Below are 25990 nucleotides of genomic sequence, written 5' to 3'. Positions count from 1 at the left end.
TCTTTGATAAATAAAAAGAGGGCAGAATAGGAAAACAAACTCCCTTGCTGAGCCTGCCTGTAATTGCTTTTCATTATTAAGTGGTCAGAGGCAAGACCAGATTTAGCAACAAAAAGTTTCATTCTTCCGTTTCGTCGATCTTTTCCTTCCATTAGCCTCACATGGGAGATGATTCCCTCCAAAAAGGTAACATACTATGCGCAATAACATACAGTGCACAATGACGATGAGACTTTTTAATCAAAAGGAAAATAAGACCAAACCCTGCCAGTAGACGGTAGCCGGTGCGTGTTCAAAGTGTTGTGGTCTGTGTTTGACGGTGGAGTTTTTGGGGAGGTCTGCTTGAGATAAGGGTAAATAAAGCCTTTTATTGCCTTGATTCCTTCAAAGATAGACTCAGCTGTGTAATATCGCCCCCAAGATATCAGGGGATTGGGGACAAATAGGAATGAGAGCGAGATAAGGAATATAGAATATGAAATATCTTGTTATTCCATATTATATTCCAGAAAACAGTTTTCTCAGACCTAAAATATACACTCACAATAATACGCTATTGATTGTGGTATTTCATTCATATTTTAATATATATATATTTTTTTAAACAATATTGTGGGTTTTTTCAATGTGTTTCTACCGTTTCTGGCTGAACGGTTACTGACTTTACCTTAATTCATAACCTGCGGACACGTTGACCCTTCTTAACTGGGCCCGGCAATAAGGTCATATCTGACAGCGAAGCGTTTCCTCTCATTACCTCCATCTGACACTTAATGCTGCCTGTTCACATACAGTAGCCCCGACACGGATCGATGGGGCATTAAGACTGCCATCGGGCTCAGCCTCCAATCAATACACGAATACTTCCCCGGCTCGCAGAAGAAAATCCTTTTCTGTAACATCAAGTCCTCAAGTGGTTTAAATCATTTCTGCCGGCACACATGAATGCCCCCCCCAAATTACTTTTTTATTTTTTATTTGTGACTTATTCACGGTTATATGATAATATGGCAGTGATTTATTTCTTGACTTTGCCGTTATACTTTGATTTTTTGGATGTAGTGCTTCTACTGAGCAAGTGGAACAAACTCGTCAATCCGGCACAAAGTCACCGAAGGGCAAACCTGTAAGAGATTTTGCTTCTCTTTTTATTTCCCCCACCAACCACGTCCACATCGCAGCCTGGGAGTCGATCACTTTCACCCCAGTCAGTCCACACAAATATAGTTTCATTAGATTCTAAACGCCTGCACTTTGCCTTTTCCACTCAAACCTTTCTGCGTCTGTAAACTGAAGCCGAGGCTAAAGTAAACATGTGTTTATGGTCTCCATCGCCAAAATCCAAATATGTCAACGGCCTCAATGCCAAACCTGAGGTTCCAAAATAGCGGCCCACAAACCAAATGGGGGAGGTTCACTATGACCACTTATAGACACCCGCGTGTCTAAGGTGAACCCCCATAATCAGAGAGGGAGGTGGAGTGACCCCCGTTTGCAAACTAGTCAACCTTTCAACCTCCAATCTTGAGCTCATTGGTGAAAAACTGAGTCACGGTAGTAAGTAGCAGCTTTAATTACTGCTAAAGCAGCTCTCCCAATGAAAAATCATAGACAGACAGATATTGGATCATATATTTGCAGACGGCCATATGACATTGCACATGGCTGCATCCTTCTCCTTTCCAGCCCACCAGACGTGCGTCCTGTGTGATCTGAGGGCATGTGACCACTAAAACACAAACAGAGTTTATCGTCCTGAGGCAGAAGGTGTCAGAGACTCAACATCCTCACTCAGTTTAAATCACATCGGTGTTCTTCAGAACCAGCCTTTCCAAAAGCTTAAATTAAAATGAGGGTTCCGCTCCAAGCATGTGAAGCGTGGCCTGACCATGTCAGCGGTCGGTTCTTGTAAAAGGGGATCATGGAGAATGGAGAAGAGGCCGGGTACCGGCGATAATCTGTGTTGAACCAGCTGAGCTGCTGTATTGCTGAAGCTCTTGGCAGGTAGCACCACACCGTGGCCTCGCTCAGTCAGTTTCAATTAGCCAGACGTAACGACGATCGCAGAGAAACCTCAGAAAAGCACGACTCGCGGTCACGCGGCGCGGCGGGGGAACGCTGACTCTGCTCTCTCGCCGCTTTAATGTCAAAAGGAAAAAACAATCACGATGCAAATGCTAAACATATTTCTTTGGGATCTGTAGCTGCATTGTTTTGTTAAAGAAACAGGCACACGTGGCAGGTGGGGAATCATTCCAAGGAACAAACAAGAGCTACACGTGACTGTGAATGTTCAAACGTTGACTAGAGGAAGGTTTCTAACTCTTTCTCCAATTTTCTCAACCGGGACTTTCCTAATCTGTCCCATCAGCAGTGTCTGTCCTTCCTCTTCGAGGGCCTCAAGATAATACTCAAATGAATGCAGCCACCTCATCGCTGTTAATTTGATGCACTTGTGACCAGATGAGGGTTTTCCCCTCCCTCTTTCCTGCACACAGGGGTGTGGACCAGCACACCTGGGGCTAATTGTGATTGATTGGGAGAGGCAGGGATATTACTTAAGCCTCTGGTGTGTGTGTGGACTCGTCCTGTGGTCTTCTCCTGCTGGGTGTCTGTGGAGACGGTCCGGGAGGCGCGCTTTATGTTTTGGCCGCTGCCCTAGGTCAACATTCTGCTGTGGTGTGGTAAGGGAAATTTTTCCATCTTTTGTGCCTTTTTAGTCTCCTGTGTCGCCGTGTATGCGGCACTAATGTGCATCCTTCCATATAGTGACCCTGTCTGGGTCATGGATGTCCCCACGTGGGTGGATGAATGCCTGGACTGCTGGTGTTCGGTGTCTCGGTACGATGCACGCCTCCCTTTTTTTCAACACATTTGGGCGTTATTATAAAAATCTAAATGGTCTTAATTGTTATAGTGTGGGCCGCTGTCTGTGAGTGTGCGCGAGGTGGGTGCTGCCGCCGGGGTCTGTGGGCAGCTTGACCTGTAATTTGGTAAGTCGCTGTGTCTGCCTGTTTGCTGTACATTAAGTACGGTCTTGTTCTAATGCGGTGTTTCACAGCATAGCTGGACCCGGCTGCAGCCTTGGACATGCTGTTGTGGTGCTATCCTGGTGCCGCGACCAATTAATGGGCCGATCTTCCCCGGCGCGCTCTCTCCCCCCCCTCACTGAGACTGTTCTTGATACCGGCTAAAAACCTTTCGGAAGAACAGTACAAATGTGGCTCTCTATTGGGTGAACTGTTGGACATATTACATGTTTTTTTTCCTTTTTTTTGTTTGAGTTGAATTTGTTTACATCTTTATTATGCATGCTGGTTTATGGATTTGAATTGTTTGATTTGAATTTGTTTACATCTTTATTATGCATGCTGGTTTATTGATTTGATTGTTTGTTTGTTTTCTTTATAGTCCTCAAACTCCCTATCGCAGAACATATTGCCATTTTAAAAAGAGTATTAAACAAATAAAACTATATTTTTATAATTATCTTATGGTCTCTGACCCCTGATTTGGTGAACGGCTCTGCGTGCCTTAATAAGAATGGTCTTGGGCCTATCCCAAGTGGCGTTGCTGGAGATTATTCTTCCTGGAGTGTCATAGGACGCGCGTATTGCCACAAGTGGCGTTGCTGGCAGGACCAATCAAAACATTAAAGGGGCAGAGACCATAGATGTATGTATATATAAATTTGTTTTGTTGTTCAAACGGTTTAATTATTGTGTTGTGTTTGTGATCAAGAACAGTTTCAGTGGTGTTGGGACCTTACATTCCATAATTCTCATCTCTGTGGGGCTTTTGGTTCAACTTCCTCCGCTGTCATGGAAGAGGAGATGCAGCAGCTAAAAGAACTTGTGTTGCAGCTTCAGGCGGACAACGGGCGACTCCGTCGGGAGTGCGCTGCTTCTTCAGACCCCGGTGGCAGTGCATCCGGTTCGACGGCTTCCGGCAGCGGGACCCCACCCCTTGCCCCCACTGTAACGGAGCGGTTAGTGGTCATTCCGAGGGACCGCAGGTGTCCAATGTTTAACGGTAAGACAGGTTTGGGAATAACTGAATGGGTCGAGGAGGTGGAGGCGTGCATGCGTGCTCGACACTTAGCTGCTGCTGAACAGGCTCTTTTCATCTTCGATCACTTGGAAGGAGAGGCAAAGGAAGAAATTAAGTTCTGCTCGAGTGCTGATCGAAGGGACCCTGCTAAAATCTTGGCCATCTTGAATAAGCTTTATGAGTGTGATCAGTCCTACATCGCCCTACAACAGGTTTTCTTCTCCCGGCGACAGCTCGAGGGTGAAACGTTACAAGAGTTTTCTTTAGCGCTCATGTCTTTAATGGGCCGTGTTAGACAACAAGCCCCAGATGGTATGCCCAATGCTGATGTGCTGCTCCGGGACCAATTTATCGAACATGTCCTTGACTGCTCTCTTCGCCGTGAGCTTAAACAACTTGTTCGTCGTGATCCGACCATGGTTATGATGGAACTTCGCGCTGAAGCCATGCGCTGGGAACGTGAAGGTTTGCCAGGTGGTGTGCGAGGTCGTAGCTATTCACTGCCTTCAGCTCTTGGTCTTCAGTGTGGTGTGCAGGGTCGTGTTCAATCTAGCCCTCGGGTCTCTCCAACAGAACCCACTTTAGGTGAACTGATGGATCTGATGAAGCGCCAGCAAGAGCAGTTGAACCAACTTACCCAGACTGTAGCTTCACTCCGGGCTCTGCCCCCTCCGGGATTAAGGTCCCATGCTGGCCCTGTCATTTGTCGGCGGTGTCAGCTGCCTGGCCACTTTGCGAGAGACTGCACTGGGGAAAGGGTTTACCGCCAGGGTCCAGATAGGTCCAGTGGTCAGCAGTCAGACAGTATTAGGCAGGTTCCGCCCAATTGGCAGCCGGAAAACTAGCACCCACTGAGCTATTGAGCCACAGCTCAGGTGGGGAGCCCTCAGGCTCACAGGAAGTTGAGACATGTGAATTGGTTGCCTCCTGCCCAAATATGGATGTTTCTATTGGGGGGGTGAGTGTTTCCTGCTTGGTGGACACTGGGTCCATGGTGTCCACCATCACAGAGTCTCTCTTCATGGCACAGTTCGCACCTTGGGGCCAGGATTGCCTTCGGTCTTGCAATTGGCTTCAGCTTCGAGCGGCAAATGGCCTGACGATCCCCTACATCGGCTATTTAGAATTGGATGTAGAGTTGTGCGGAAAGGTCATGCCCCGATGTGGAATCCTTGTAGTGAGGGATCCCCCTGGCGCTGAGTCTTCTTCCCCGGGAATCTTGGGGATGAATGTTATTCGTAGTTGCTATAGAGAACTTTTCGGTGCGCTGGGACCTTCTCTTTTTGAGTCACCTGTAGTTTCACAGGCACCGCGTCCGGTTGTTGTGGCACTACAGCAGTGCCATAAATCAGTTGGTCAAGAATCCGTCTCCGCTACTGGCACAGTCAGAGTTCGAGGTAGGGGAGCTGTGCGGGTACCAGGAGGCCACATGAAGTTGGTTGCCAGTACTTGTTCGGAGCAGCTGGCAGGTGAGACGGTTCTGCTGGAGCCTCCTGAGACTGGGCTACCCGCTGGGCTGCTTGTTTCATCTTGCCTGGTGAGGGTCGTCCGGGGCACGGTGTACGTCCCCGTGGTCAATGTGGGGACAACGGCTGTTCTGCTCTACCCACGGACTGGTCTGGGCAATCTAAGTACAGCACAGGTTGTCAGTCTGCCAGCTGGCGTGACTGAGGATAGGACCACTTGGGTGGCCGTTAACACTCAAACTGTTCCTTCCTCTGTGCCTGATAGGTTGGAGTCTGTGGCTCTGCCTGCGCTTGTTGATCCAGATAGGGAAAAAATACGGTCCTTGCTGCAAAAGTATGACTCGGTCTTTGCCACTCATGAAGGTGACTTGGGCTGTACCAATCTCCTTTCCCATGACATACCCTTGCTTGATGATATCCCAGTCAGGCAGAGATATCGCCGCTTACCGCCTTCTGAGTATGAGGCAGTGAAGACTCATATCAATCAGCTGCTTGAGTCCCAGGTCATACGGGAGAGCTGTAGTCCGTACGCTTCACCAATTGTGTTGGTGCGGAAAAAGGACGGAAGTCTGCGCTTATGCGTGGACTATCGGTTGCTAAACAGCAAGACTCGGAAGGATGCATTTCCTTTGCCGCGAATAGAGGAAAGTCTCGATGCGCTGTCAGGGGCCCGCTGGTTTTCAACTCTCGATCTTGCCAGCGGTTACAATCAGGTCCCTGTTGCAGAACAAGACAAGCCTAAAACAGCCTTTTGTACCCCCTTCGGTCTCTTTGAGTTCAATCGTATGCCATTCGGCTTGTGCAACGCGCCGGGCACCTTCCAGCGATTGATGCAGAGGATGTTTGGCGATCAGCAGGGTCAGTCTCTCTTGCTCTATCTCGATGACATCATTGTGTTTTCATCCTCAGTAGATCAACATCTGCAGCGTCTTGAGATGGTGCTCGGGCGCCTTCAGACTGAGGGCTTGAAGGCTAGGCTTGAGAAATGCTCCTTTTTCCAACAAGAAGTGGGGTACTTGGGTCATGTCATCTCATCCCAGGGAGTGTCTACTGACCCCAAGAAGTGTGAGGCTGTGGCTGAGTGGAGGCGACCACAGAACACATCTGAGCTGCGCTCATTTCTGGGGTTTGCCAGCTATTATCGTCGATTCGTCGAGGGGTTTGCCCAGCTGGCGGCACCATTGCATCGCTTGGTGGCTGAGACGTCAGGCAAGAGGTCCAAGAAGGGTGCCAGTAAGACTCTGGATGCTGTATGGACTCCGCAATGTGAGCAGAGTTTTGAGGGACTGAAAGATCGGCTTGTCTCCGCTCCTGTGTTGGCATTCGCAGACTTTTCGCGTCCCTTCATTTTAGAGGTAGACGCTAGCTATAGTGGCCTGGGCGCTGTTCTCTCCCAGGAAACTGACAGTGGGGTGAGACCAGTGGCTTACGCCAGCAGAGGACTTCGGCAGACTGAGCGTAATACGGCGACTTACAGCTCCATGAAGTTGGAGTTCTTGGCTCTTAAGTGGGCTATGACAGAAAAGTTTCGAGACTACCTGTTGGGTCACAAGTGCACGGTGTACACCGATAACAATCCGTTAAGCCATCTCCAGTCTGCTAAACTGGGGGCTACGGAACATCGGTGGGCGGCTCAGCTTGCAGTTTTTGACTTTGAGATAAAGTACAGATCCGGTCGTAGTAACCGGAATGCTGATGCCCTTTCAAGACAGTATTCTTCGGGTTTAGATTCTGCTGTCCCGTTGTTGCCGGGAGGCCAAGTCTTGCCTGACCTTCAGCCTGGCCAACCGTTGGAGCAGCCTGTAGTAGCCACTTTAGCCCTGGTCTCTGCGCTCCCAGCCCATTCAGCTTCTGATCTCCAGTTATTACAACAGAATGATCCCTTGTTGAAGGAGATTATGGTGTTCTGGCGACAAAAATCTCCACCTACCGCAGTTGAACGGCGGCATCTTTCTAAACCAGCTTTGAAGATGTTAACACAGTGGGGGCGCCTGGTGGAGCGGGATGGGGTCTTGTTCCGCCAGGTCCTTCGCTCAGATGGGGGGGAGGGATTCCTCCAACTGTTGCTGCCTGCAGTTCTCCAGCGGGAAACCCTGAATCTGCTTCATCAGCAACATGGCCATCAAGGTATTGAAAGGACCACAGAGTTGGTCCGGCAGCGTTGTTACTGGCCCGGGATGTCTACTGACATCCGCAATTGGGTGCGTGAGTGTGAGCGGTGTCAGGTCGCTAAGGACTCTGGACCGGTGCCACATAGTTTTATGGGCCATCTGCTTGCCTCCCGACCAAATGAAATACTGGCCATTGATTTTACACTGTTGGAGCCTTCTCGAAATGGGTTTGAAAATGTGTTGGTCATGACAGATGTTTTTAGTAAGTTCACGGTGGCTGTGCCTACACGTGACCAGACTGCCTCTACTGTGGCCCAGGTTCTTGTGGCAGAGTGGTTCTATAAGTTTGGTGTGCCAAGTCGCTTGCACTCTGATCAAGGGAGGAGTTTTGAAAGCACTTTGATCCAACAACTTTGTTTGATGTATGGGGTAACTAAATCTCGTACTACTCCTTACCATCCGGCAGGAAATGGGCAGTGTGAGCGCTTCAATCGAACACTGCACAACCTTCTCCGAACATTGCCCTTGACACAGAAGCGGAATTGGGCATCTTGTCTACCTTATGTCCTCTTCTGTTATAATACAACACCTCATCAGAGTACTGGGGAGTCCCCTTATTACTTGATGTTTGGCCAACAACCAAGGCTGCCCATTGACTTCCTTTTGGGGCGTGTGGAAGAACCAAGGCCGGGTGAGGTGCAAGGATGGGTGGCAGAGCACCAGGAAAAGTTGAGGGTTGCCTTTGATTGTGCTCGTGAGCGGCTGCTTACAGCAGCAAGTCGTCGGAAGGAGCGGCATGATCAGCACGTGAGAGAGGTGCCGCTGCTGGTGGGCCAGCTGGTGTATGTGAGGGATCATGGTGCCAGGGGCCGTCATAAGCTGCGAGATCTGTGGAACTCGGAGGTTCATCAGGTGGTGAGTGCTTCATCGGAAGGGGCAGTTTATGCAGTGGCACCGGTGAACGCACTGCACAAAGTAAGGAATGTGCATCGCGACATGTTGAAGGCTGTGGTACAGCCAGTTGAGGTTGATCTTTTACCCACTCAAGCACCATCACCTTTGGGTGTGGCTCAGCTGGACGAGTCGTCAAATAGTGACTTGTGGCTATTGGTGTCCAGCACTACACCAGGTGCCCCAGCTCCTGGGCCCCTCGTACCTTCCACAGCAACTAGGCCGGACCAGGGCCTATTGCTTCCGTCCTTTCAGTCACAGTCGCAAGTGCCATTGTCCTTGGCCTCGGAGCAGCCTAGTACGAGTGGGCAAGTTATGCGTCGCACCACCCGTCCCACTGCCGGGCATCATTCGAATGTTCATCGGCTTCCTCAGCCTGTTAGGGGTACGGCTGGCGGCCTGGTCGGGAGGCCTTCAGACCCAACAATGAATCTGCAATCGGTCATTTTTCGGCCATGGTCTTGACCTAGGGGGCCTTCTTTACCGTCGGGACGACGATACAAAAAAACGAGGGGTAGGTGTGACCAGATGAGGGTTTTCCCCTCCCTCTTTCCTGCACACAGGGGTGTGGACCAGCACACCTGGGGCTAATTGTGATTGATTGGGAGAGGCAGGGATATTACTTAAGCCTCTGGTGTGTGTGTGGACTCGTCCTGTGGTCTTCTCCTGCTGGGTGTCTGTGGAGACGGTCCGGGAGGCGCGCTTTATGTTTTGGCCGCTGCCCTAGGTCAACATTCTGCTGTGGTGTGGTAAGGGAAATTTTTCCATCTTTTGTGCCTTTTTAGTCTCCTGTGTCGCCGTGTATGCGGCACTAATGTGCATCCTTCCATATAGTGACCCTGTCTGGGTCATGGATGTCCCCACGTGGGTGGATGAATGCCTGGACTGCTGGTGTTCGGTGTCTCGGTACGATGCACGCCTCCCTTTTTTTCAACACATTTGGGCGTTATTATAAAAATCTAAATGGTCTTAATTGTTATAGTGTGGGCCGCTGTCTGTGAGTGTGCGCGAGGTGGGTGCTGCCGCCGGGGTCTGTGGGCAGCTTGACCTGTAATTTGGTAAGTCGCTGTGTCTGCCTGTTTGCTGTACATTAAGTACGGTCTTGTTCTAATGCGGTGTTTCACAGCATAGCTGGACCCGGCTGCAGCCTTGGACATGCTGTTGTGGTGCTATCCTGGTGCCGCGACCAATTAATGGGCCGATCTTCCCCGGCGCGCTCTCTCCCCCCCCTCACTGAGACTGTTCTTGATACCGGCTAAAAACCTTTCGGAAGAACAGTACAAATGTGGCTCTCTATTGGGTGAACTGTTGGACATATTACATGTTTTTTTTCCTTTTTTTTGTTTGAGTTGAATTTGTTTACATCTTTATTATGCATGCTGGTTTATGGATTTGAATTGTTTGATTTGAATTTGTTTACATCTTTATTATGCATGCTGGTTTATTGATTTGATTGTTTGTTTGTTTTCTTTATAGTCCTCAAACTCCCTATCGCAGAACATATTGCCATTTTAAAAAGAGTATTAAACAAATAAAACTATATTTTTATAATTATCTTATGGTCTCTGACCCCTGATTTGGTGAACGGCTCTGCGTGCCTTAATAAGAATGGTCTTGGGCCTATCCCAAGTGGCGTTGCTGGAGATTATTCTTCCTGGAGTGTCATAGGACGCGCGTATTGCCACACACTGATTGTACAGGGGGGGGGGCTCAGCAACTCAGCAACTTGGTGTAACGGGCATGATGCGCTTGTCATACCGCCGCGTGTGTCTTTCAAAGCGGGAAATCCGGCGAGGAAACGGGCACCACCTGCTACCAGAGACTTGAGGGCCGAGCACTTAACAACGCTTTGCACGTTTGGGCGACCGAGCGGACGGACGGACGGGGGACGGGGGACGGGGGACGGGGGGGGGCCTGAAGGTCGACAGCTCTGCGATGCATGACGGAGGGACGCGGCTCTTTGCTAACGGCGCCCCCGGTGTCAGCATTTTACTCACTTGGCTCTACGCGCACTGCTCGGCTCTCGATTCTTGCTCGGAGACCACGGACACATCAGAGGAGTGATGGGCCGGCAGCCTATGTGTGTGTGTGTGTGTGTGTGTGTGTGTGTGTGTGTGAAGGTTGTATTTTCTCACTCACGGTACCGAGTGCATGGACGCAGGTGTGTTCAAGTCACTCAAATCAATACTTTTATGGTAACAGCGCGACAACCTTCAGGTCGCTGTACTTTTCACACGACACAACTCTCTGCCTTGTAATCAAGACCACCTTTGGAGGGTCTCGTCTTCGTCTCAGACCAAAAGAACTCAAACATTAACATTTACTTCATATGTGGCAAAAAAAGAGGTGAATAAATGAATGTGGAACCACTGGTCTTAGGTTTAGTCTTTACTGGGTCTCACCTGGTCTTGAATACTCTGGTCATGGGGTGGGCTTCAATACAACACTACAGCACAAGGCTGGGATTAAACAACCAATTGATTTAGCATTAAAAAGGTCAGTTTACTCAAATTACAAAAACTTCATTTGGGCCAGTTTCGGGGATATGTGTGTCTTGTAATGTAAACCGACCATTGGAAGTGTACTGAGACTTGTTGTGCATTGAAATGCTGTCTCCTGCTCTCTCTCTCAGTGGAGCAACAACCGCTATTCAATAACTGCACTGAGATCGGCTGAAAACTCCAAACGTTTAAAGGAGAAGTCAAACAGCTCCTCGTTTCATTTCATTTATTTATTGAAAGATGACCCGTACTGGAGTTACATGATGGCGTCCTGCAGAGGTGGATGCCGGCTCTTGTGTTACATGAGATTTATTCGAGACAAACTCGCAGGTAATGTAAACTAGGCCGACCATCAGCAGACAAATGCAAAGAGGATTAATAGAAATCATTCGTTGCACATTTAAATGATAGAGAGTAGTAGTAATTACAACAACTACATGTTACGTATTGTTTCGTGCAAAGCGAGCAGTAATATATATACATATATAATATAATATGTGTCGGTGTTTCGCGTTACATGAACAACAAGGGAAGACAAGGGCCCATTGTGCACGACACCCACCCCACATCATATCACTCACCATTGCATCTAATAAAAAGGGAAGCTGGAAATGAAGATCCCCAAACTTATTTTATCATGTAGGCTGTGAATCCAAGAGAGACAGGTGTTTCTCAAATGATCCAATAAACCAGAGTGTGTGTGTGTGTGTGTGACTCACATCACTGATGGAATCACCTCTACCTTTATATCTGTAAAGCTTTGTGCCCAGACTCCCAAGCACACATCTGGACAGCGGCCGCACTGGCGAGGAAAGAGTCCATCTTTTCATATTTCTTTGGATTTGGAGCTAGTTGTGGTCCCATGTTGTGTAACAGAGTATAAGTCACTTATGGAGGTTGGAAGGAGAGGCATACGCTTTCAAGAAATTCTTTTTCCAGATAAAACTACTTTCGTTGATCAGCGTTGGCCCCTTTTTGCTACGCTAGCTACTGAAGGTGTACATTGAATAAAGACTCGTTAATTTCCTCGTCTGTCTCCATGTTGTGGATTCACTTTTAGACTATGAGCTGTAGGCTGTAATGTCTGTTGGACATTATCGATGTGTCCTCCAAACACGTGACCCTTTGGTCTGCTTCTCTGTTTTTCCAAAAATCAGATCATATTTCCTCAGGCAGTGCAGTTAATGACAGTGAGCTCCACGGAGGCTCTGACAGCTTGACAAAGTCGCTACAGGAGGCGCGTTGAGCAAAGAAACAGGTGTCTGTGCAGGATGATAGAGAATAGCACACACAATTTATGGTGTGTGTGTGTGTGTGTGTGTGTGTGTGTGTGTGTGTTAGGCACATCGCACCAAACGGGGGCACGATGAATGTCGTACCACGAGCAAAAGCCAGAGCTGATCAACAATATCATGACAGCGACACTTTAAGCAATCTTTGCGATATGGAATGATAATAGAAAGATGTGAGAATGTTTTCAAAGTTAAAAGACCTCAACCCCAGAAAGCAGTGCGGCTTTGTGTTTGTTTTTACGCTGAACCGTTGCACAAACTGTCTCTCTCAAACTCAAAAAGGGAGCTACGATGCATGAAGTCGCGACAACAGCTTGACTACGGACGGAAGTTACAGCTCTGTTTTATTTTTCCAGAAGCTGCCCAACGTGCCTGAGGAGAAAATGGAAGGTTTACATATGAGCACCAAGCATTCATCTGAGGATGATGGGAGTTTTGCAAACATTTGCTTAATCGAGTATCAGAAAACATTCTTCTGTCCTGGTTGTGGCGCTAGATGAAAGGCCTGATTACTCTGGGGACCTGAAATGTTAAAACATGTCACTGTATACGTATGACGTCTGACCACAAATGATCGGACTTGAGGACGTGTCCCAATGTCAGTAAGGTCCTACCAGGAATATGCACAAAAACACAGAAACCCACCGGCTATGGAAGGATTTTAATTTGTACACTTTTATTGTTCACCTTGACTTGAATAACTTTTCCTACGTCTCAACCTTTGAGCAGCTTATAGATATTTTGCAATGTATTCATTTAGTGAGCTTTTTAAGTTGCCTTTGCAGCAAGGCCACAGGATTCCACTTATAGTATGATCTACTCATATTTAACTAGGGGATGTTTTCGTCTTCCACTATGATCAGGTTTGGTCTGATTTAAGGCTCCATCAGCTTCCCTCCTCACATCTCACCCATTAGCGCAACCTGTAACCCCGCACACCATTTATCACATATATCATTTCATGCTTATTCATAAGTGATAAGATCGGCCCGCACACACACACACATGTGGCAAAGTGAACGGTGAGGCACCTGAACCTACAGCGGGATTCTCATTTGGAGGACAGAAACGGACCTTTATGTCTCCTTCCCGGTCTCCTAATGAATTGGTTTTAGCCTGTTTTGGAGCAAATTATACCTCCCTCTCCCCCTAATTTTCCAATTTGCTGTGTCATTTATACCTAATTGAGGACCGCACTGGGCTGTATTACTCTCACAAATAGGGTTATATAGTTTATTGAAGGTCTGCTTTATACAGTGGGGCTGGTAAACCAAACATCAATTGTGGACCATAGAGAAGACGGGGATTCTTGCAGGAGGCTGGGGAGCATCACAAAGAGGCTTTAATTATTTCTCAAAGGCAATCCCAGCCACTGCTCCACCGCTCATTTTATGGTCACTTTCCTTTTCTCTGTCTCTGATGGAGGTAATGAATGGGGTGAGAATTCACTTTATTTCATCCCTGCTCTGTCGCCCTTCCTAATATTTGCATCTCATATTCGTCTAACCAAATAAGAAAAGCTTGTTTTTCGAACGGAATGAATGACAGCCCGAAGCTCAGGTGGATGTTTGCACCGTCAGGGCTTTTCCACATTAAAACCCTCTGCGTGCCGGCTTCAGTTCTCCCTGTTCAGAAAGTGTACGTTTGTTTGCGTCCTTGACTGTTCATGGTTATTAAACTTTTTTTTTTAAAAGAGTATGCGTAGAGGAGGGGACCAATAATAAAAACCTAAATGTCCTGAGTACGCATCTAATTAATTACGGGAAAACAAAAAAGTGCTGTTAAACTCCTACGAACCGATAGCTTAAAAGCTTCCAGTGTTTTAGCTGCTTTCATCTGTTACACGTGAGGCTTAAACACAACGTTGGCTGTTTTTGTAGTGTTAATTTGCATGTAATGCTTTGTTTTGAACCGTCTTGTCATGAATGCATCCACATGCAACGTGAATATCACGCGCCCGAAAAGCAGAGAAACAATTTCGGGAATGAGAAAGTTGATTTTTAGCAATATTAAATATTGCCACATCCCTGGCAGACGTTTGTTTCAATCAGCAAACGCCGTTAACCTCCCTCTTATCGTCATAGCAGCCCGCTGGTTTCAAGGCTTTATTTCCAAAGGATTTCTTTTGGCACCAGATGTTCTTCTCCATCCCGCCCATCGTCAAGGGGGCCCGAGCAACAGAGGGGGCCGCCCATCAAAACGCCATCAGGGCCCTGCTGGCCACCAGACGAACACAAAGCCCGGAATGCACCACGCGGGGGCCTCGCGTCCGTCCGTCCGTCATCTTGCATCCATCCAATTCTCAAAACATTCACCGACATGTTTTCTCGTGGGTTTGCGCCGACAAACCGATGAAAGAAAAAGACCAGTCTGGACCCCCGTCTGGCTGGCTGCGAATTGAGTGAGAGACAGTGGCAGATGGAGGCGTGGGCAAATGAATAAATTGATTAGTGGGGCACTTGACGGATGGGATTCATAGGAGGCCTCGACGCACCACAGAATTAATTTTTCTAGAAGAACATGCCTGTGCCAGGTTCATCCATCTTGGCTGCACATTTGGCAGCTTCCCCAGGTCTGGGGGGCTCAATTAACCACCGGCTCCAGCAGATTGGGGAGGGAACGCCTTTGTTGAGAAATACGTGTGTCAGACACGTGCGTTATTGATAATGCATTTCGGGAATACAAAATGAGGGAGGGCCACAGGTTAGGTGGTGAAGGGTGGGGTTAGGGGCTGAGCGATGGTGGGGTTTATTGCGGAACAAGGGAGGGAAAGCGCTGGTTCGTGGAATGCTTGCAGGGTTAGCGGTGGATTTGTTTGGTCCCTATGAACAACATGCAAACACAACTTTGACTAATTGCTGAATAAGCAGTACGTCCTTCAAGTTGTGTTTCCAAAGTGTCGAGCAGACTTTTAACAAACTTTGGAAAGGCTGCAGAGAAGAGGTGCAGATCAACGGAACGGGAAAATCTGTTCAATGATTCCAGGGCGGTTCCTGTCTGCCAGATGTATAATGAACCCAAGTCACCAACTTGTTCTCTGATGCATATTTGAAGCACTTCATTACCAAGTCAAGCAAGATAGTGTCCATCTCCGTTTATCCAACTTTATTTAAATGTAACATTGGCGGTGATGTTGGCTTTGCAGCATCTTGGCCAGAGGTCTGTTGAAACATCTGCAGCTCATCCACCAAGGTGCAGATATCGTAGCTGTGCGGGTATTAAACAGGCTCCCAGCACCAACATGCAAAGACATACAGACTTTTTTAGTGTTTTATCTTCCTGGCAGTGGGTGTGCGCTGTAGGTAATCCATCTATAATTGTGGCATCAGAAAGATAGAAACATGCATTGCTGCTTTGCTGGACCGCTTCTGCTTGGATTCCCATTTTCTTTGGACTGCTTTAAACCACTAGAGTTGTTGAAGCCCCTTTACTGTGAGTAAAGCCCTCTTTGCTGTGTGCGTCTCCCTTCCGCTCTCTCGGGCTCCGGTCCCTCATCCTGAACATCTCAGCGGATGATTTATGTAGCAGTGTTGCTCTGTGACCTCAAATTCCGCCTCATCCATACCGCACCTGTCACTGCGCCACCGCCTGTGTGCTTAGCGAAAACCAAGCCATCCGAGAAAAAATGGCAATCTTCCACCCACCTAGAGAACGGAGGGGAAAGAGAAAAGGGATCCATTACATTCGGAGGCAAAAGTAGGGGAAATTCTAGGATATGTAGAGCAGGTGCGCGAGGGCTCGGTGCTCCGCTAACGAGGGAGCTGAACTGCACGCACCGCCGACCGCAACATCTGTCGGCGGTGGAGCCGGGTTATTTATTTTGTTACCATTGCAACACAGATTGCACGGCGAGAGACAGCCGGTGAAAAGCGTTGAAGATGATACAGACGGATGGGACCGGGGGGCACGGAGTCGGCAGCACGTCACGCGTGAGAATCCGGCGGGAAGAGCAAAGAGTTACACGTGTCTGTCCGGGCCCCGAGGCGAGGTTTGCGTTGACCCAGAATCCTCCCAGGTGGAAACCCAAACGAGCTCATCCGGCCTAACGAACCTTATCGAGCCTCTTAATTGGCCGCGTTGTGATGTCCCCGAAGGTCAGAGTGCAGATTTCTGAGGGGCCACTTCCTGCCAACCGCCGAGGAAACAAAGTGGTGGAAGGACGAGAGGAACGTCTTACATAAAGGAAAAGCACGAGCTTGTTCAGCTATGGGGGGAAATAGCTGCTGTCATTCTGTCTGCCATCATGAGCTAAACAAGGATCAGCGGTGGACTGCAGCACGCCATCGTTTTATTGTTTGTTTTTCCAGAGATATACAATCATGTTGTTTCACGTAAAACTAGATAAAACGCGTGGATGAATGAAATATTGAAGTTGAAATTTTGCACACAAGCCTGAACGTGCCAGAGACTAAAAGAACTTCTATGGACACATGCTGCCACCTAGTGGTCCCCGCGCAAAGCTACACCTCGGTGGAAACAAGTTGGTACAAATGTTTACGAAACCGGTTCTAAAAAAAATTGAATTAAATCATTGGGTGGATGCATTTGTGATCGAGCAGCACCACACAGCCTTTATCGGTTTTGCAGACAAAAGGTGATCTATGTACATGGAGGATTGTGTATTCAACAATAACAACTGACTCACAAACAAAAATGTAAGATTACAATGTACTTACAAATCAGAGAATGAGTAGTAAATCATATTGCAGAGTTGACAGTCTTACAAGGCATCCATATAGGAATAAAAGAAAACGCACTAAAAACACACTGACAGAATACCCTCAATACTACAAAATAAGTCATACACAACTAAAAATGAAAGGTTGGGTAAACAAGGCTGTTAACTAGACCATCTTACAACAGTATATTCATATAAAAAGGTAAGATAACATGTGAATCCAAGTTTCTCACTTATAAACAAAAACAGCATACGATACCACAGAGGACTGAAGTTTTTTGTTTTTTTTAAAGTAATGTACAAGTCTACAGAAGACACTCTGGGGTCACTGTGCCGTTCCACACAGGGTTGTGAGGCGATGCTGGAAGAGGAAAGAAGAGCAAGGATTAGAAAAAAATCCATGTGCAAATATTTCTAAACACTATATTGTTTAACAAAAACAGGGACGCAGTGATACTACAGATGTGATGAAAATACCTGCAGCAGCCGAATGCTCCGCAGAGCGGTCTCGTCCAGCATGGACAGGTCCACAGAGTCCATCTGACTGGCCAGCAGCTGAACGCTCTGGATCAACACATCACGGGACATTTGGTTGGTAAGTTCTCCCGCTTGTCAGATGGCACGTAATAATAAATAACACGCAGAGGTTTACATCTCGATGAATACAGGCCTGAGAGTACTTAAGAGTTCACCGGTATTAGCACGTCAGAGTACTGTGTTGCAGCACTAAACAGTACTAGCAAATGAAATGTTCCATTGTGACGACAGCAATGAAGCCCAACTGGTAACCAACGTCGTACCTCTCCGTTGCCGACGGGGACGTTGATGACGATGTCCTCATTTCCTGCTGCGATCGGTGAGCCGTTGACCGAAATGCTGTAGACCCTCTCTTTGTGGCGGGGGATCCTCACCGCGGGGGTCTTAGGGAGCCTGAGGAAACAAGAGCTTCAGCAGTAAGCGCCATGGACCTCTAATGGAATACGTTTTTTTAAGAAGAAAAATCCAAATCCACCTGCAGATCAGATCTAGGAAAAGCTTTTAAAGATTGAATCCAGACCTTTGGTGCAAAAGTTTGGGTGCCGCTTTCATAAAATCAGGATGACAGTTAATAGCACCAACTGTAACACTACTAAAACATCCACCTGCTTATCTGGAAGAGATTCTAATGTTTAATTCTTCACATAATTTGGGCCGAGACGATTAGACTACCAGATCTATACAGAAGCAAAGCGCAAACTGATTGGAACTGAGCCGCATCCAATCAGTCATCCTTCATCGCAGAAAAGTAGTTTTATTTGTATTCAGAAAGCCGCTTGCTAACAAGAATGACTGCTCACCTTGAGTCGAAGCGCGGGGTAATGAGCGGCGTGGGGCCGATCATCAAAGAGGAGTCCATTATACTCCTGGCTGGAGTGACCAACGCCTTCCTGCTCGATCTGAAACCCGACCGGCGCGTCAGACATGATCGGGCTGCTGAACTTGAAAGGTGGCGAGAGATGAAAGAAAACGCTCACCGTCTGACGGTGTTGTTCTGCGTCCCCATAGTCAGCGCCTTGGCTCTTTTTGACGTTGTTGGAGGTTTCCTCGTTGCTCTCCCCTGGATTGGGAACAAGCAGCTGAACATGAAGAGGCTGCCCACCAGCAGCAATCATCCCCTTCGTACGGCTATTGGCTGATCAATAAGGCGCTCGGACACGGAGCTGGGTTTTCTTTCTCATATGCATGTTTGAATTGAGCATAAAAAAAACATTACCTTGCGTGTTGTGCTTGGGGTGTTTTCATCCCCCGAGCTGGATTTAGCAACTGCTTTTTTCTTTGACACTGTGGGTGGGAAACAAAGTCAACGGGATGAGATCCACTTCAAAAACGTTGCTTATTGATTAGAGCGAAACTATTTGTTCAGTCCATACTTGAGCTTTCTGGAATGTTATGTTAAGAGATGCAAACAAAGCATTATCTTAATAAATCTGTGCCAATTTGAACACATTTCCAGAACTGTAAGTGGTACAATCCTGGGGCATAAATATTTGTTATTATTGATACACTACAGGAAACGGTTTCTACTGACAGAATTCTGGATGTCACTCCATAAATATATTAATCAACAGTCATACAATGAAATAGTCCACAAATCTGGTTATAAACAACATGAAGACCCCTCAGTATAAACGTTAAACCATTTGGGGTATCCAAGTGCTGCTAAAGTAGACATGACTTTAAGATAAATCCACAGATCCAAATAGAGTTAAGATAAACACTTAAATGTGTATTTTGGTTGCTTTTCCCCCACTGGTGTAAGATGTTATGGAGGCAAAATAGTCAAATATCTCAGAAGATCAATGAAATTCCTTAAAAACGGTTAGAACTTACTTTTCTTGACGGATTTCAGAAGGACTGCATGATCCTCGGCCACAACGCTGTCAACAATAGCAGCTTCCTCTTCTCTCTGTTGAAACGTAGATGTGAATGTTTAATACAGCACAGGGTTGGTCTGCAGAGGGCAAATAGATTGTGAAATGTGTGACATACTGAATGATTATACACGATGTGAGATAATAATCAACTCACCGTTATATCATCTACTACTGGGGACTTTGGTTTCTCAGACACTATGGAGAGACAGGACAAGCGCTTTTCATTTCATGATGTTAAAAAAAGGATAAAACAATGTACAATAACTGTATACCATTTTACGCCATTTAAATAAGACTTATTTGTGTTTAATCGTGTCCACTCACTGAAATGGTCCAACCAGGGCATTTGTCTGACAGCCTTGGGGAGCTTAATTAGCGCCATGTTGTAGCTGTTGTCGACATCTTTCAGCAGCTGGTTGATCTTCTCCTTCATTTGTCCAACTCTGGTCTTCACTGTGAAAACAAAGCACGCGTTTTAGATTACAAACCCATAGCAGTTCAAACTGGCTCACACGACGATGCATCAGTAACGATACAAGGACATATAAACCTCATGGATCCAATCGGACGAGTTTAGTCTGCTACAGGGAACCAATCATTAGAGGCGTAGGTTTGATTTTAAGTTTCAAGAAATTGTATGACAGCAAAGTCAAAAGAGACCCTACTGCCATTCATGTTTATCAACAAGAGAATGCTGCGTTGTTTTGTATTTTCACTGTCAGACTCTGATCATAGCTCGGTCAAAATACCATAATAGTGAGCGTGTATAATTATATTGACCAATATTTATCCAGTGTGTAAGTTGTATCGGTGTCGTAAATGACCCTGTGGTCAACATACAGCGGGTCTGCGTGCGGCTGGTGGTAAACGGGACATCGTAATAGAGTCAAATTATACATCACATTTCGCAGAATTCTGATTTACAAAGCGTCGTGTGTGGTGAAGAAACTGCAGGGAAAGAAAAGAGGTGAAATAAAATCACCTTCGCTGTCGAAATCTTCCAGAAAGGCCTCAAGTTTGGCCGTTTTGGGGTTGTTTTTCCGTTGCTTGGTCGTCCTTTTCCTGGGAGCCATTGTCTTTGAGGACAGACCGTGGACGCTTAACAACGCTGTAATACAAACATAATGCAAGGTGACACTTTATAACGGAACCGACATGCAGCTTGCTGGTAGTGGAGCTAACTACTGTTAGCAAGCTAACAGTGAAAGCTAACGTCACTAGCTCTAACGTTAGTTGGTAAGATCAAAGTTTGACCGAATCGCTTTACGGTCTGTTTCTTTCACAGGCAAAGACATTTAATGACTAATAATAAGTATTGTTGATACATATTGAATAAACAACAGTTTAGGTTAAGTTACCTGTATGTCTTTTTTTCTTCGTCGGAAACCCTCTTCCTCACAAAGCCGTTTTCAAATGTCCGCGCGGGGTGGGGTCTTACGTTCGGCCAATCACAACTCGCCTTTCCTCCACGTCACGGAAGGAGGTTCTCGACCAATTGTAGCAGCAAACGTCATTGTTGACATCAGGAGGACGGAAGTGTGTTCAGGCAACGCTGCATGGTGTAAATAAACGCCGCTAGCCGCCAATACTACCTCACATTTAAATTATATAACGTGTGAGAGGATTAAGTTGATTAAAATTGGATAGAGAGAATACAAAGAGCCCATCGGTGTTAACACGTTGCTTTGGTTTTTTTGGTAAACCGAAAACTACACACAAAATGTCCAAACCGGCGCTCACTTCACTTCATCAAGCGCTGAGGAAAAGCTTCCAGACTCTTGAAAAGAACCAGAAAGTGTGGACAAGCGTGTTGGCCGAATGCAGCCCGCTGATGGAGTCCCTCGGGAACTTGGCGGAGCAGTCGCGAGCGCTGTCCAACGTCCAAATCTCCAACACGCCGCTCCGAGACTTTCCTGACCTGGAGGGACGCCTGCGTTTCAAGCTCTCCCAAGCCACGGATACGGTGCTGGGCAAACTCAATGAGCACATGTAAGGCAGTGGGGACACACAAGGGGAGACTGTAGTCTGCAGGGAAGATGCAGCCCTGCAGGGCGAGCTCGCCTTGCTCGAGGGGCTCTGGGCAGATATGAGCTGGGGGCCTCTGCTTACCCCCTATTCCAAGTCACTACCTTCTAGCATGCTGCTGCGAGTTAGCTGGGTTACGTCACTCAAGGGTCCTGACCCATCAGAGTGAGCATCGCACTATATTGCTCGCTTGCACTTTCTTTGACTTTGTTTTACCGAGAGGTAACTAACAGGATTATTCATAGCTACTTTGTTATATTCCCCCCGAGCCCCTGAATACGATCAACAAGTACATTTGGGATTTCGACCCCTGGCATCCATCTTCTCTCTTCACCCAGGTCTTCTCTACAGTCCGTGAGAGATTCCATCAGTGGACAGGTCTCGGCAGTCTTCCAGCTTTACGAGCTGAACACAGAAAGTCTGGATCTGCCCACCTTAACCGAGCGCTCGGCCGCCGCCCCATCGGTGGCCGACATGCTGGAGTGGCTGCAGGATGCTGAGCGACACTATCGGCAACAGTATCCTTATTCAATTTTGCATATGTATATATATATATACACATATATATATATATATACACATATATATATATATATACACATATATATATATACACACACACACGTGTTTGTTTTTACCTAAATTCCTTTGTGTAGATTTGTGAGGAGGAAAACTCTGCTGCTGACTCTGAGGGCAGATAATCTCTCTCTGTTAGAATCTGCACCCAAAAGATGGAAATCCTTGGAGCGTGCCGGGGCAGAGGACCACATCACAGGTAAATGATGCCTTTCTTCTCAGTCCTCAGAAAAATAGTCTAATGCTACAGATAAAAGACCAAACTTTTGGACATCAGCATTTTTTTTATCCTAAAGCAAAAATAACAGAACTGGTTGTTTTTATAAATGGCCATCTCTAGCATTTTCATTTGATCTAATGTCAGTTCATATAACTTGTGTTTTAATGCAAACTGAGTGTCCAACGTTCTGCCAAATCTATAATGGCTGTTGTTCCGTTAGATGTCGGGGTAAGCGATGAGGGTGGGGCGCAAAAGATTTGTAGGTGAACTAATTGCATCTCTGTCTTCTTTCAGATACACTTTGCAAAGTGTCCTTTTTTATCGAGGCCCAATGAAGAGAGCAAAATCGACTCAGCTGGAACTCTGAACTTCTGAATTGGACTTAATTTCATCCACAAATACATGGACTTTTCCCCATGGACAGGATTGGATTTTCATTTTGTTATTTTTAATCTCCCTAGACACTTCCTTGGATGGAAGGTGTGTCCTTGTACCAGACTTTAGACGGCGTGACGAACAAGATAAACTCTTAACATTTAATAACGATCCTGCGGCGTCATTTCTTACTCGATTGTCGGCATCTTTGTCTGCAGCTGAGACAACCAGGACACACAAAAGGGACAAAGACAGTTACACCACAGTTAGTGAAGCACGCTGGGACAAACAGTTTTTATTTTACTAATTTGATGAAGGCACATTCAAGTCAAGGTTTTATGTGACAAATCGAGGGGCGGTGGAACCTGTTGGAGATCAACTGTAACAACCCACTGCAATCTTCACAACACGAGCCATCATTAAAGCCATTAGAGGGGTCAAACTGGATTAGACGCTGAAATCAATGGGCTTTTTTCAGGCACTACTGTAAATCACAATACAGCAAATAAACGTTTAAACTTTACAAAGATATATAAAATACAGGATGGATATGTTGATACATATATTTCCCTTTTAAAGCTTCAAATTCACAGACTGAAACTTGAGTAAATGTAAGAGTTTTTAACAGCATCCACTCTCGACCTTGCGGTTGTTTCCTCCTCCTATACATACTCCTTTAACGGCACGCTATTAGAGGTGATGGGTTTCGCGGGATCCGGCGCCAAAGCGGGCGAGTTAGCGAAGCTGCGGCCCATGTAGCCGCGGCGGTACCTGCCGCTCCTCTCCAGGAGGGGGCAGGTGCTGCTCAGCACGGCGCCGCTGATCATGAGGATGACCGCGGACGCCCATCCCAGGTAGATGGCCTGGCCCAGCTCTCTCTTGTGCATCGTCGGCACGTTGGGGTTGTAGAAATCGTGGACGACGGTGTTGGCGGTCCAGGAGACGGGAATCAGCACGCACAGGCCGGTGACGATGAAGAGGACCCCGCCGGCGAGCGCGATGCCGGCCTTGGCGCGGCGGTCGTCCCCGGCGCAGGTGGTGCACTTCATGCCGCAGCAGGACACGGTGCAGGAGAGCCAGCCCATGAAGATGGCCAGGCACATGAGGGCGCGGGCCGCCTGGATGTCCGGCGGCAAGGCCAGCATGGAGTCGTACGTCTTGCACTGCATGTGACCGGTGGTCTGGTAGATGCAGTTCATCCAGATGCCCTCCCACTTGATCTCAGAGGTCAGGATGTTGCTGCCGATGAAGGCCGACACCTTCCACTGAGGCAGCGCCGTGACGGCGATCGCCATGATCCAGCCCGTCACCGCGCAGGTGAAGCTGATCAGCTGCATGCCGGTGTTCACCATAATGACAAATATAAGGTCTTATTTTGTTAGTTATCGTCTGTGGTATTCCAAGTCCAATCCTCTGCGTTACTCGCTTCCTACGGCCTTTGACCCAATGGCGCTTTGTCAGCAGCCATTCCCTTCAACATCTGCTCAAATCAGTTACCCAGAAATAATCACCAGCTTTCTCTCTCCAGTCACACACTTTTTCCTCTTCAAAGGATTAGAGGCACTCTCTCCTTCATTGCATCCCTTGTTTTGAGTCAATGCATTATTGAGCAGCCAATGGCTGTGCAGCCACCTGTGGCAGCCTCCGTAGTGGGATTGATCTGCTGATGAAATGGATCCGAGAAAGCACTTTTTTTTTTTTCCTTTCTTCTTTTTGCCTTGAGCTCTGGTTCAAATCCGAAGGGCCAATTGTTGACCCGCTGTATGCTTCAGTGTCACACTTCTAGTGCGGTGTAGCCTTACCAAGATGGATCGCCCTGATGCAACCAGATACTTCAAGTCCACCAAGTCTACGAGCATCTACTCGTGTCTGCTGTCACGGCAACGCCATTCGCACTGAACAAAATGTTACCGCTTGTTGAGTGATCCAATGTTAGGTCCTCATGGAAAGAATTAAACCATCACCCCGTAAAGACGAACAAGGTTTTTGAAGTTATTTCCCCCTCCCCAAGAATCCACACCGAAGTTTTGCGAAAGAAGGTCTTTTTAAATCCGTCTCTAATCCAAAAGAAAACGGCCAACAGAAGAGATCAGACGCTGCTGCTGCCGGCTGAAGTATCTCCTTGTTGTTGATGAACGGCGCCGGGGTCCAAGCCTCGATGAGGCCACTTCAGCCTGCCGCTCAGCTTCCTCCCCGCCCCCCTCGACCGCTTCCTTCGGTGGCAACGCAGCCCAAGTGGGTCGGTCCCGGTTTCGGACTAAGGCACGGATAACAAATCAGGGCCGTGTAGGGGGAGGTGTGGGTGAGGGGAGAGTCCGTTCACTGCCTCCCATCTTCAGCTACGCGGTCGACAGTCAAACCCGTGTGAGCAACAATGAACCCCAGGAAAGGGGAAAAACGTTGCGGGGGGGGGGTGACAGAAAGGAGTGAGGAGGGATGACCGAGGATGGAGTGCAGTCTGTGGGTGGATCAGTTAACGCAGACAACATGGAGGGGAGGAGACTACAATAAGGATTAGACACTTTGTAGCCACAACACTCACATGTGCTTTAGAAGGAGCGTCCACACAAACTTAATTACCCCCTTTTTGCCTGCAATCAAAAAGGAGAAACGTCTTTGGCTTTTCAGCCAGTCATTAAGGACCAAAGAGAAAAATACATTTTTTTTTAATTGTATGATTGTGTCGTATTGACAAAGGAAGTAATAGAACCGCCAGTTCTGACACTTCACTCTTCTGGTTTTATCCAATTTCAATTAAATGAAAATTGTGTCTGAAACCTTAACCGACTGGTCTATATCAGATTATTTATTATGGTTATTGCTTTACAGCTAAAGGGAAAATAAAATAGACCCTGGCTGTAACAGAAGGATCTGACAGCACCTCTTTTGTCTTCATATTTTGAAATGTTCGTCCTATCCGAGAGCGCCATTGCTCAACCCGCGTTACACAGAAACCGTGCCGATGAATTAAATATCATGGCATCACGATCCGAGGTTCGGGTTTCCTTTCTTCTGTGGCCTCTGCGCTCCTTGGTAACGGTGGTCATGACAACCAGCCAGGACACAGGAAACGAGAGAGCAGACGGGATGATACACAAAAGGGAAGCAAAGGAAGGTTGACACATACCAATGATGGCTTTAGAGACGGGAATGGACGACACCACAGTTGATATATTATCAGCACCACGTGGGATTGTGTATTGAAAATAATGAATTCATTGGAAAACCCTTGAATGATCTGGTTCGAGCGCCGGCATGCTAGTGTGGTGAAGACCAGAGATCCTCAAGCCCGCACACCGACTCGGTTTGAAAGGCAGTTCAGCGCGACTTC

The 25990-nt window shown here is 47.3% G+C and overlaps 3 protein-coding genes across 3 annotated transcripts; 1 reads left to right on the top strand and 2 right to left on the bottom strand.

Moving 5' to 3' along the window:
• Positions 1–16642: 16642 nt before the first annotated feature.
• cdca8 (cell division cycle associated 8) lies at positions 16643–21423 on the bottom strand. The gene is made up of 11 exons (XM_040188172.2): positions 20822–21423; positions 20446–20571; positions 19788–19916; positions 19618–19658; positions 19420–19495; positions 18803–18870; positions 18564–18646; positions 18387–18485; positions 17850–17979; positions 17527–17613; positions 16643–17410 (listed from the first exon to the last, which is right to left on the bottom strand). The coding sequence occupies exons 2-11, from the start codon at positions 20534–20536 to the stop codon at positions 17375–17377; spliced, it is 840 nt and encodes a 279-aa protein (XP_040044106.1). The 5' UTR covers positions 20537–20571; positions 20822–21423; the 3' UTR covers positions 16643–17374.
• Positions 20979–25442, top strand: airim (AFG2 interacting ribosome maturation factor). The gene is made up of 4 exons (XM_040188174.2): positions 20979–21452; positions 21827–22006; positions 22145–22263; positions 22579–25442. Exons 1-4 carry the CDS (start codon positions 21184–21186, stop codon positions 22617–22619), a joined length of 609 nt encoding a protein of 202 aa, XP_040044108.1. The 5' UTR covers positions 20979–21183; the 3' UTR covers positions 22620–25442.
• cldn35 (claudin 35) lies at positions 22819–24011 on the bottom strand. The gene has a single exon (XM_040188173.2). It carries the CDS (start codon positions 24009–24011, stop codon positions 23322–23324), a length of 690 nt encoding a protein of 229 aa, XP_040044107.1. The 3' UTR covers positions 22819–23321.
• Positions 25443–25990: the final 548 nt, after the last annotated feature.

This window comes from Gasterosteus aculeatus, chromosome 10, assembly GCF_964276395.1.
Source record: "Gasterosteus aculeatus chromosome 10, fGasAcu3.hap1.1, whole genome shotgun sequence".
Classification (NCBI taxonomy): Eukaryota; Metazoa; Chordata; class Actinopteri; order Perciformes; family Gasterosteidae; genus Gasterosteus; species Gasterosteus aculeatus.
Note: the sequence above shows the minus strand (reverse complement) of the source record. Positions and strands in the feature narration are given on the sequence as shown.

Coding starts and splice junctions, on each gene's coding strand:
- airim (XM_040188174.2), top strand. CDS start 21,184: ATGTCCAAACCGGCGCTCACTTCACTTCATCAAGCGCTGAGGAAAAGC. Junction 21,453..21,826: donor GGCAAACTCAATGAGCACAT/GTAAGGCAGTGG, acceptor CTCTTCACCCAG/GTCTTCTCTACAGTCCGTGA. Junction 22,007..22,144: donor GAGCGACACTATCGGCAACA/GTATCCTTATTC, acceptor TCCTTTGTGTAG/ATTTGTGAGGAGGAAAACTC.
- cdca8 (XM_040188172.2), bottom strand. CDS start 20,536: ATGGCTCCCAGGAAAAGGACGACCAAGCAACGGAAAAACAACCCCAAA. Junction 19,659..19,787: donor GCCCTGGTTGGACCATTTCA/GTGAGTGGACAC, acceptor GTCTCTCCATAG/TGTCTGAGAAACCAAAGTCC. Junction 18,871..19,419: donor TCTGAAATCCGTCAAGAAAA/GTAAGTTCTAAC, acceptor TCCCACCCACAG/TGTCAAAGAAAAAAGCAGTT.
- cldn35 (XM_040188173.2), bottom strand. CDS start 24,011: ATGGTGAACACCGGCATGCAGCTGATCAGCTTCACCTGCGCGGTGACG.